The sequence below is a fragment of the Centroberyx gerrardi genome, chromosome 20, assembly GCF_048128805.1.
Source record: "Centroberyx gerrardi isolate f3 chromosome 20, fCenGer3.hap1.cur.20231027, whole genome shotgun sequence".
Taxonomy (NCBI): domain Eukaryota; kingdom Metazoa; phylum Chordata; class Actinopteri; order Beryciformes; family Berycidae; genus Centroberyx; species Centroberyx gerrardi.
In genome coordinates, this window is record NC_136016.1 from 24,564,101 (window position 1) to 24,576,714 (window position 12,614).

At 42.8% G+C, this 12,614-nt stretch overlaps 1 protein-coding gene across 2 annotated transcripts in view; it reads left to right on the forward strand.

Moving 5' to 3' along the window:
- Positions 1–4,827: 4,827 nt before the first annotated feature.
- Positions 4,828–12,614, forward strand: part of LOC139912683 (pleckstrin homology domain-containing family A member 1-like) — a 36,717-nt gene continuing 28,930 nt past the window's right edge. For both annotated transcript variants that reach the window (XM_071900549.2, XM_071900559.2), the window contains exons 1-2: positions 4,828–4,881; positions 11,710–11,894. In XM_071900549.2, coding sequence (XP_071756650.2) covers positions 11,754–11,894 — 141 coding nt within the window. In that variant the 5' untranslated portion in view covers positions 4,828–4,881; positions 11,710–11,753. The remainder of the gene's footprint in view (positions 4,882–11,709; positions 11,895–12,614) is intronic.

Here is a 12,614-nt window from a genome sequence, read left to right on the forward strand (position 1 = left end):
TCAGAGCTCCGAGCTGCTGCAGTGGAAACACCAACACCAACCTGAACACCTGAAGACCTGAAGACCTGAAGACCTGGACACCTGGACACCTGAAGACCTGAACACCTGAAGACCTGGACACCTGAAGACCTGAACACCTGGACACATGAAGACCTGAAGACCTGAAGACCTGAACACCTGGACACCTGAAGACCTGAACACCTGAAGACCTGAACACCTGGACACCTGAAGACCTGGACACCTGAAGACCTGGACACCTGAAGACCTGAACACCTGGACACATGAAGACCTGAAGACCTGAACACCTGGACACCTGAAGACCTGAACACCTGAACACCTGAACACCTGAAGACCTGAACACCTGAAGACCTGAACACCTGAACACCTGAACACCTGAAGACCTGAAGACCTGAACACCTGGACACATGAAGACCTGGATACCTGAACACCTGGACACCTGAACACCTGGACACCTGAACACCTGAAGACCTGAAGACCTGGACACCTGAACACCTGGACACCTGGACACCTGGACACCTGAAGACCTGGACACCTGGACACCTGAAGACCTGGACACCTGAACACCTGAACACCTGGACACCTGAAGACCTGAAGACCTGGACACCTGAACACCTGGACACCTGAAGACCTGGACACCTGGACACCTGAAGACCTGGACACCTGAACACCTGGACACCTGAACACCTGAACACCTGAAGACCTGGACACCTGAAGACCTGAAGACCTGAAGACCTGGACACCTGAACACCTGGACACCTGGACACCTGGACACCTGAAGACCTGGACACCTGAAGACCTGGACACCTGAACACCTGGACACCTGGACACCTGAAGACCTGGACACCTGAACACCTGAACACCTGGACACCTGAAGACCTGGACACCTGAACACCTGAACACCTGGACACCTGAACACCTGAACACCTGGACACCTGGACACCTGAAGACCTGGACACCTGAACACCTGAACACCTGGACACCTGAAGACCTGGACACCTGAACACCTGAACACCTGGACACCTGAACACCTGAACACCTGGACACCTGGACACCTGTACACCTGGACACCTGAACACTGGACACCTGGACACTGGACACCTGGACACCTGAACACCTGAACACCTGGTTTCTGCACCTGGTTTCTGCACCAAACAGCCAAACTGGAGCAGGAATCTACAAATGAAACCTTCAGGGAGACTCGCTCTCCTTCGTGACGTTCCTCTCCTCCTCCTCCTCCTCCTCCTCTCCTCCTCCTCCTCTCCTCTCCTCCTCCTCCTCCTCCTCCTCCTCCTCCTCCTCCTCTTCTTCTCCTCCTCCTCTTCTTCTCCTCGTATCATGATGTGAAAACAGTTGGATGTGGATCTCAGTAAACCACACAGGAGTTTTTCATATTTAACATTAACTTCACTTTCAACCAAAACGAACCGTAAATGTTGCATGAAGCAAAGGGAGAGGTTTGCTTCATGTTTGGAGGTTTTGTCGGTCTGTTTGCACAACGACGAGACTGATGAATCGGTTTGGCGATATAGCAGACCGATATTTTCTTTTTATCAAATATCAGATGATGGAGGTTCCTCCTGACCGGCTGCAGAGAAACAGACTGACAAATCTGACTCCACTTCCTGTAACTTCATCTAACATGATGGACTCGTCTGTCTCTTCTTCTGTGGTGTTCATACCAGTTCAGAACACATGAAGAAACAGCTGAATATGAGCATCAGTCCAGACTTCATTTTGTTCTGCTAGGCTTTCCGTCTCCTTCTACCCATAATCCCTTGTGTTTCGGGGCGGTTTCCTGTAGTTGGAGTCTCAGTTCTCTTGTTAGAGGACTGAGACTCTCGGTGACACCGGAGGTCAAAGGTCAGTGTTCACCTGACAACCCAACCAACTGAAGGAGGAAAATAAACCAATCAGAACCTCTCTCTCTCTTCCTGTCTGTCTCTCTACCTGTCTGTCTCTCTCTCTCTCTCTCCCTGTCTGTCTCTCTATCTGTCTGTCTCTCTCTCTCTCTCTCTCTACCTGTCTGTCTCTCTCCCTCTCCCTCTACCTGTCTGTCTCTCTCTCTCTCTCTCTGTCTCTCTCTCTCTCTCTCTGTCTCTCTCTCTCTCTCTGTCTGTCTCTCTCTCTCTCTACCTGTCTCTCTCTCTCTCTCTCTCTACCTGTCTGTCTCTCTCCCTCTCTCTCTCTCTCTCTACCTGTCTGTCTCACTCCATCACTCTATTCTTTTCCTCACAAAGAGCCACAGTCTGCACACGGAAATGCCTTTCCATTGAAATGAATCCAACGAATCCACACACACAAACACACACTCACTCTCACTCAGATACAGCTCTTTCACACACACACACATACACACACACACACACACACACACACACACACACACACACAGAGCCGTGGGAAGTCCCCTGGATGTGTGTGAAATGTTAAACCAGATGCTGTTTCCTTCTCTGAGGTTATTTCAGTTTAGATTGTGTGTGTGTGTATGTGTGCGTGTGTGTGTGTGTGTGTGTGTATGTGTGTGTGCGTGTGTGTGTGTGTGTGTGTGTGTGTGTGTGACCAGGTGGGTCCTGCTTGGATTTCTGGCTCCCTAAAATAACTCCTATTTTCCAATGGTAATTACTGATAAAAGGAAAAATTGAATGACATTAAGAATTAGAATTATTGTTAGACTGATATTTCAGTTTGATGATATTGGGTTTTTTTTAATTAAAAATCAGATGTGATCGTCTTTGATGTGATGCAGCTTCCTCCTGACAAACAGACTGGAAAACCTGAAACATGGCATCTGATTTTCTTTGAATTTATTTATTCATTTCAGCAACGCTTTATTTTCTGGGTCTGTAATTTCCTAACAATTTCCTAGAAAGGAACTGTGAATTTATTAGGAAGTTTCCTGGAAAGCGATGTTCTAATTACAGTGAAAATACAGAAAGAGTTGAATGGCAGCAGGTGAGTTCCTCCAGTTTCTCTGTTGTTTCCAAGACAGAACCATGAAGCTATATAGAAAATTAGAAACTAGAGGAAGGAATTCAACAAATAACTATATTATATAATTATATGAATAATGACTTCTAATAATTGACCTCTGCCTATTATTCTTCCAGTAAATAGTTTATAGTTTTGCAGTTAGAAATGTTCAGTATCTGATGGACTCTCCAGACTGAGACAGTTTCTACTGAGCTGCTGCTTCACTTCCTGCTTCTTTCAGGAAACTTCCAGAGAAATCAACAGTTCCTTTCTAGGAAATTATTAAGAAATTGTGGACCCGGAAAATAAAGCGTTGCCAACATGTAAATTTTTTTTAATAAATTAATTCTTCATCTAAAGGCAGTAATGTCTCCCAGAGTTTCCACTGAACAGGTGTGATGTCTCTCTGTCTGGTCTCAGTGGAGAGTTTTAGTGTCCCATGATGAACTAAATGTTTCAGAGGCTTTTCCTCCCTGATGAGAAGAAAACTCTGGGTGAAACTCTGAATCCTGGGAATTTTTTGAGCATAAAAATGGTCAAATTTAAAGATATTGAAAATATTATGGGAGAGCACTGTGGGACTACATTTACCATCATGCTTTGCAAAGGAGATTTGAGAGAAAAAAAAATGTTTTGACTCTGGCAGTGGATTGGTTGGAAACCAGAAGCGTCAAGCTGCCAGAATAAGACCAGAAGGGAGGCGATTATGCCTTCAAAATAAAAGCGTAACATGTATCACTTTTGAAAATAAAAAAGTAATTGTGCATTTTGTTTTTGTCGGCTCTGTGTCTGCCATCTGTAGCCTTCAGGAACAGTTATGTCTCTGCTGTTGGTCAAAAAGGATTCTTTTTAAAGGTGGAAGATTCTCATTTTTTTTATGTTTGAGTCTTTCTTTGTGTATTTTTTGGATCTATGGTATCTTGCATAGGACTATATGGCTTGAAAATATGGAATGAAAAGGATATTTAGGAGAAAAAAAAAATTGTATTTTCATTTTCTCTAGATTCCCTCTCAAATATATTTTCTCCATTTTCACTTTGGTATCTGGAACATTCCAGCACAGAACCTGAACACATTCCTGTACGTTTGCTTCTTCCATCTGTAAATACGATCTGACAATGACACATCGTCCACATTAAAGTACATATGGAACCTAAAGCTGTGAATTTGATAATGTGAATAGCAAATAACATACATATGCATTTCTGCAAGCTCTGATCATATGTTTCCTACATGTGTAAATTTGATGTATTCCTTCATGTGAACAGTTTTTTGACAACACACATCTCATCTGCCTGTCTGTCCCAGTCTGCATTTCCGTCTAAGTGTCCGGCCTTACATGTGAAAAAGACAAATTTTGCACACTGTGCTTACAAATATGCTGTAAATGAAAAAAAAAATTACACACAGAAAGAAAGAAAGAAAGAAAGAAAGAAGAAAGAGAAAGAAACAAAGAACGCAAGAAAGGAAGAAAGAAAGAGTAAGTAGAAAGAGTCAGAAGAAAGAAAAAAAAGAAAGAAAAAGAAAGAAAGAAGGAAAGAGAGAAAGAAAGAAAGAAAGAGAAAGACAAAAAGAAGAAAGAAAGAAAGACAGAAAGGAAGAACGAAAGAAAGGAAGAAATGAAGAAAGAAATAGCACTCTGTTTCCTATTTCTGAGCTCTACACTCACACACACACACACACACACACACACACACACAATGTCATCGCATGGGGTCCAATAAACATTTTATTTTGAAATTCCAGACTCCAGACCGGATACAAGACGCGCCTCAATAAAAACCTTTTATTTTGAAAGCAGTAGGCGGAAGTCGCGTGTGTTAGTCGCGTGTCGCTTGACGCTGGTTCAGACAGCTGCTGCCACACTGGACTCCGACTGAGCCGAACTGTGTGAGTAGACCCACAATCCGGCGGATTTACTGTGTGTGTGTGTGTGTGTGTGAGAGAGAGAGAAAGAGTGTGTGTGTGTGTGTGTGTGAGTGTGTGACAGAGACGAGCCGCGCGCGTTAACACACTAACAGATATCCAGCCGAGAAATAATAATTCATAAGTAGAAACTGTCGAATAGACGAGTAATGGAGGCAGGAGAGGAAATCGCTCGATGTTTTCGGCCTGTAACAACAATCTGATCCGTGGCTTCAGCTGCTCTGTAAACTCACTCATTTACCTGTTTAATACACAATATCTGTGTTCTCGTGTGTGTGTGTGTGTGTGTGTGTGTGTGTGTGTGTCCGCACTCACGGTGAAAAGGGAACTATAATGGTGCTGCGGCTGTAACAGAGTAATTATACATTAAAAACTACCGTGATTCAATGAGATAAATATCCAGTGTGATGAAGGATGTAATCTGTCTGAATTACATTATTCATAACGACAAATCACTCATGAGTTTATAGTACTTTATGGTATTTTTTATATAGCCTACTCTAAACCAGTGGTATAGTATAAATCCTATCAACATGTACTACTATACTATATAATCGGTGTACTGTCTACTGTATTATACTAGGCTATATATGATGTTATATTACGGAATTTTGAACTCCTATGATATCTAATATTCCTATAGGGACTTCCAGTGTGTCTGTGGTGCTCTATAGTGAGTTTATAGTACTTTATGGTAATTTTTTATATACTCTATAACATCTAAATCCTATCAACACGTACTATACTATATAATCTGTGTACTGTCTACTGTATATATGATGTTATATTCCTGTAGGGACTTCCAGTGTGTCTGTGGTACTCTGTAGTGAGTTTATAGTACTTTGTGGTATTTTTTTATATACTCTATAACATCTAAATCCTATCAACACGTACTATACTATATAATCTGTGTACTGTCTACTGTATATATGATGTTATATTCCTGTAGGGATTTACAGTGTGTCTGTGGTACTCTGTAGTGAGTTTATAGTACTTTATGGTAATTTTGAACTTCTATGATATCTAATACTCCTATAATATCAGATTTATAGTGTGTTTGTGGTACTCAGTTATACGCATGTACTTTATATACTCTGTAGCAGTAGTATATATATGTATAATATCAACATATACTATCTATAGCTGGGCAATAATTCAATATTATTGTTTATCGTCTTTCAGTGGCATGGTGACAATATGCTGATTTTGGGAAATCATGACGCAGTTCTGCTGTCTGAACTGATGATGACAAGCACGTCTGATTTAATAACTGACAAAATGAGCTATGAAATATTTTAAGGAATAATATTGGAAAATTTCAGTTTTGTTACCATTCATGCATGTGACTTGTGAGCCATATCGTGATATATATCTCTATCGAAAGAAACCCTTATGATTATCGTGATATTTATGCCAATAATATCAGCCCACCCTAATAGATACTATGTAATATCTACTGTGTGAAATTATATGTTTATTCCCATGTGTGTGTGTGTGTGTGTGTGTGTGTGTGTGATACTCAGTAGTGAGTTCATACTGATCTTATCATACTGTATGCTGTTCTTTTTTTATTTCCTATGGTATTACTATAGGATTTTAGTGGTGTAAAGTTTTCCTATGATATTTGTATCGTATCCTTCTAAAATGTATCATAGGATCAGTGATATGGTTGAAATCAATCAATACCATGATAATCATAAGGATGTTTTTTTTGGTATGGATTCCCATCATGATATGGCTCCCATTGAACTGAATGGTAATGTTCGGTGTGATGTCAAACAATCATCAGGTCAGACAGCAGAACTGTCATGATTTCCCAAAATCACCAGATCATCACAATTTGATTCCACTGAAAGATGATAAACCAGAATATTGATTATCAACCAGCTCTCTCTCTCTCTCTCTTTCTCTCTCTCTCTCTCCCTCTCTCTGTCTCTCTCTCTCTCCCTCTCTCTGTCTCTCTCTCTCTTTCTCTCTCTCTCTCTCTCTCCCTCTCTCTCTGTCTCTCTCTCTCCCTCTCTCTCTCTCTCTCTGTCTGTCTCTCTCTCTGTCTCTCTCTCTTTCTCTCCCTCTCTCTCCCTCTCTCTCTCTCTCTCTCCCTCTCTCTCTGTCTCTCTCTCTCCCTCTCTCTCTCTCTCTCTGTCTGTCTCTCTCTCTGTCTCTCTCTCTTTCTCTCCCTCTCTCTCCCTCTCTCTCTCTCTCTCCCAGCAGAGTCACATTAACATTCCCTCCTGTTAGACTCTATTAGATCTGCAGCCTGTTCAGCCGCTGCTTCATTCATTATGTATAAAGTCAGAGTGTAATCACAGACTCGCTGTGTGTTAGTGTCGAGGTGAACCGAGTCTGCTCAGACCTCCAGCTGGTTTCCTCTGGTCTGAACCGGGTTTGGGGTTCGAAAGCATTTCACCAAATCTGAATCCAGTCTGGAATCTGCTAATCTGAATCGCGGTCCTTTTCAATTCCATATCGAATGTTTTTAAATCATTTGTTGAAAAAGGGACAAAGAAAATTTCATAAACACAGCACTCATTAACAGAGGTGTGACCAAGTCAACTTTGATCGAGTCCCAAGTCAAGTCCAAGTCATTAATGTCAAGTCCCAAGTCTAAATGTAGATTACCAAGTCAAGTCCAAGTCATTAATGTCAAGTCTCAAGTCTAAATGTAGAACAGCAAGTCAAGTCGGAACAAATCAAGAGTCCAGTATCAATTTAATATCTTAAAGAAAACTAAATATCTAGGACTTTTCAATGCAATATGGTTTTAATAGGATAAAAACTTGGTAAGAGCATCATGAGTTTGATTTCTATAATCAGTTTCAACTTCAATAAATTCAATCATTCCATACAAATTCAGAAAACAGAATTTAAATTCAGTCGTCCGCCGGAACAAATCTCATCACTTTCAATCTAAGTCATTTACACAAACACAAGATCTCAAGTCAAGACTTTAGAAACCTTTTCAAGTCATCAAAGTACAAGTCAGAGTCAAGTCCCAAGTCACCAGAACCCAAGTCAAGTCAAGTCTCAAGTCTTCTCTTCATGCATCAAGTCAAGACTCAAGCTATTAAAACTGAGACTCGAGTCCAAGTCATGTGACTCGAGTCCAAGTCATGTGACTCGAGTCCAAGTCATGTGACTCGAGTCTGACTCGATGCAGATTGTGACTCAGACGTCACATTTCACTGTAACTTTACTTTCTCTAACTGTGGCTGCAGAGTTCTGATGCTGTATTAGACAGACAGATAAAATACAAAAATAGAAAGAATCCAGTGGGGCGGCCATGTTTGTTGTTGATGTTGACACTGGTTGCTATGGTTCTGCTGTTGCTATAGTGACACAGGTACAAGTAGTGAAAGTGATGATGAAGACTGCTGAAGTTTGTCTTTGTCAGCAGCCAAAAAACCCAAAGTATTCATTTAATAATGAGATGAAATGCAGCAAATCTGTGAAGCTGGAACCAGAACATGTTCGGTGTTTTTACTGATAAACAAGTAAGACGATTCATTTCATTATCAAAATTCTAATTGATCACTTTTCTGTCGATCATCAATTGACGTTCTGTGGGAAAATCACCTTTAAATACAACAGAACCTTTAACCTCTGAAAGGAAAAGCTAAACAGGTAGTGTGTGTGTGTGTGTGTGTGTGTGTGTGTGTGTCTTCATTGTTCACAGCTGCAGCAATGTAATGCAAGTCATTCCTGTAAAGAGACATCACACCTACACCGACCACAGTATCTGTGGGTTCACACACACACACACACACACACACGCACACACACACACACACACACACACACACACACACACACACAGCATGCTTCAGTGACAGTTTCACCATCTGTAGTAGCTGGTAATTCCATTTTTGTTTCTCTTCCTTGTGTCATTGTGTGTGTGTGCGTGTGTGTGTGTGTGTGTGTGTGTGTATGTGTGTGCGTGTGTGTTAAGGAGCTGCTTACCTGATGCATTCCTCAGCTGTAGTAGTCTCTTTTCAGTGCTTATTACACACACACACACACACACACACACACACACAGGATGTTAAGAATGATGTCAGGTCTGTCTATCTATCTATCTGTGTGTGTGCGTGTGTGTGTGCGTGTGTGTGTGTGTGTGAGAGAGCCATGATCCAGCGGGCGCCAGATCTGTTAATCCCAGCATGCTTTAGCCTGCGCTGTCTGTCCATCTGTCTGTCACACACACACACACACCTACACACACACACCTACACACACACACACACACACACACACACACACCTACACACACACACACACACACACACACACACCTACACACACACACCTACACACACACACACACACACACACACACACACCTACACACACACACACACACACACACACACACCTACACACACACACCTACACACACACACACACACACACACAGACGTGACGTCATGAGTTCAGTTGTTTATCTGAAACGATGTTGTTTTCCCCAAAATGTGAGCCAGATGGAGAGTGAAATTAGCCCCGCCCCCATTTGATGTCATCAGCCAGCGGAGACGTTTGATTGGGCGATGTGACGCCTCCCTCTGCTGTGTGGACTGACTGATAATCACTCTGTGATCGTTCTGCTGAATATTGCAACTGCGACATAAATTTCAACACAGTAAACAGGAAGATTTTTCAAAATTTTACATTTTTCAGCAAACAAAACATTTTTAATCAAAAACCGAGATGATTTTCTGTTTGAATATTATGGAAGTTTTTAACGATGAGCCATTTAACCAGTAGGACAGAATTTGAGCTCAGCAGCAGAATATCATGTCAGGATTTTTTGCAATTTTTGTCAGGATTTTTGCAATTTATTTGGGATTTTTTACAAATTTCTTTGCATTTTTTTGCATGTTTTTGTGATTTTTTTTTTTTTTTGTGATTTTTTCGCAATTAATTAATTGTGCAGCCCTACATGGAAAACTGAAAGGCTGAAAAAGACAGACAAAACTGAAAGAGACAGAGAGAGAGAGAGACAGAGAGAGAAAGAGAGAGAGACAGAGAGAGAGAGAGAGAGACAAACCCGACTCTCCACCACAAACTGAAAGCTGATTGGTTCCCGTTCGGATCATGTCAAAATGTTTTCCAAGGCGATGTGATGTCATCAGCTGTTCGCTCGCTCGCATGTTAAAGCAGAAAAAACCCTGAATACACACACTGTACACACATGATCCTGCTGTGTGTGTGCGTGTGTGTGTGTGTGTGTGTGTGTAGCACGGCGCTGGGTTGATTGATGTGTGTTTGACATGGGAACAGGGCAGAGGTTAGATCCCATGGCCCGAGGGCACGTCAGTACGCACACACACACACACACACACACACACACACACTGTACACTGAGGGTTAGAAACACACTAACTGGTGTGAACTGGTTTCCCTAACACACACTCTCTCTCTCTCCCTCTGTTCTCTCTCTCTTTCTCTACTACTAGTAGGCATGAGGCCTTAGTGTATCTGTGTGTGTGCATGTGTGTGTGTAATGTGTGTGTGTGTGTGTGTGTGTGTGTGTGTGTATGTAGTGAGTGCTATTTCTGCACCATTAACTTTTCAGCAAACAGGAACCACTCATTCTGGTCTCTGAAATATGGGGAAGGCACACACACACACACACACTCACACACTCACACACACACACACCTGACTGTCAGCTGTCAGGTATTTTTATGTGAATCATAATCAGGAAATCTGAATGGAAGCAGCAGAATGTGATGTCATTTCCTTTAAATTATTATTGGTTATTGAGTTACTGAGTTATGGTTATTTCATGTTATATAAGGCAGGAAAAATCTCACTTACTTCTCCTTTAAAGCTCCATGTGACTGTTCAGTGGTAAAACATTTACTTTTATTGCTCTCAGTGCTGCAGTTTGTCTTTCCAGCTCCGACAAACCATCAGCTGACATGAGACTCTGAACAGACGAGTCTGAGCGTGAGACACTGGAGGAAACAGTAGAGTCACACAGGAAGTGATACGTACGACGCTAGTAGACGCTAACGCTAAGTACCGCGGCCTCGTTAGCATCGTAGCTATACATTAACCCGTTAGCGTCTGTGAGTTGTACTCTACAGCGGCAGACGCAGCGTTTTATCCCGGCAGCGTCAGGACAGTTTACTGATCAATAAGCCCTTTTCACGTCGTCATGGTAACAGCTTCCACACTGAGAAACAGGTGCATTACAACTTCCCGCGGCCAGCTCTGGCCTTCACCGAGTCGCTCCACCACCTGCCAACATGAACATGGTGAAGCACAAAGACTCACTGACCGGTTTTCATCGACTCCTGGATCTAGACTAGAGAACGGCTACAAGTTTCCTCTCCGATTCTGAAGCGGAGTTTTAGCTTCAGCTTCTCCTCGTCTGATGTCGTCTCTTGGCGGTCATCACCTCATTTGCATAACGTTGTTACATTATGTATCTAGTGCTAGTGACCATTACGATTTTGTTGTTTTGTCGTCTTTGTTGGATTGGTTTGTCACTAAGGAAGTTGTGATGCACCGGTTTCTCAACATGGAAGCTGTTACCATGACGACGTGAAAAGGGCCTACAAGCTCAAGCTGGTTTGTTGTCTGATGTCATTAACGTGCGACGGCAGTAAAATCCACAGAGTGGCGTTCTGACAGGACGAGACATCACAGAGAGATTTCAAATGCCGCACATAGCAGCACCTTTAATCTGTTGCTGCACTCTCTGCAAGTGTCTATGAATGAGATCGTCCGTCAGCTAAATGTCTAAACTGTCTAATTGCCCCCCCTCCTCCCCCCCCTCCTCCCCCGCAGCGTTCCTGTGATGCCCCAGGCGGGCCGGGCAGCTCGGTGTTGCGATGCCGTACGTCGACCGACAGAATCGCATCTGCGGCTTCCTGGACATCGAGGAGAACGAGAGCAGCGGACGCTTCCTGCGCCGATACTTCATCCTGGACACACAGCAGGGCGGCCTGCTGTGGTACATGGACAACCCACAGGTGTGTGTGTGTGTGTGTGTGTGTGTCCAGGATGCTTTCATACCTGGATAACCCTCAGGTGGGGTTACACTCCTAACAAAAAGGGGTTTGTATCGTAGCAGAAAATGGTTCTTCAGGCCAGTACCACAGCAGAACCCTGCATGGTGCTTTTAAGAACCATTCTTAGAAAGGTTCTCTACAGCACCGCGCTCAAATGGTTCCACATAGACCCTTTTTGGTGCTGTAAAGAACCCTTTAAGAATGTATGCAAAGCTCCAAATCAACAGTATTTCTAGAACGGTTTCATTTTAACCAATCAGAGGGTTTGATTCTGTATGGCTCCATGCAAAACCTCGACCCGGACCAAAGAACCCTTAAAAAGAAAAACCCTTTTTCTGTGTAAATTGAAAAAATTATTGTAATTGCAGTATGGACTCCTACCATTTCCAAATCACAGTAGAAGATCTTTTGTCCAGACTTTAGAAACATTTTCAAGTCATCAAGTCCCAAGTCACCAGAAACCAAGTCAAGTCAAGTCTCAAGCAATTCAAGCTGTGACTCGAACCTCTGCTTCCAAGTTCTGAAAAAACTGAATTATAGAGAAAACAGCTGTGTATCAGACAGTCAGAGTCCCAGAGCTGCGACCGCAGACGCTGATCAATACGAGTCCAGCCAGCGATCAATACGCCGACTGGGAACGAGTCTGTGTGGAGGAGGAGGAGGAGGAGGAGGAGGAGGAGG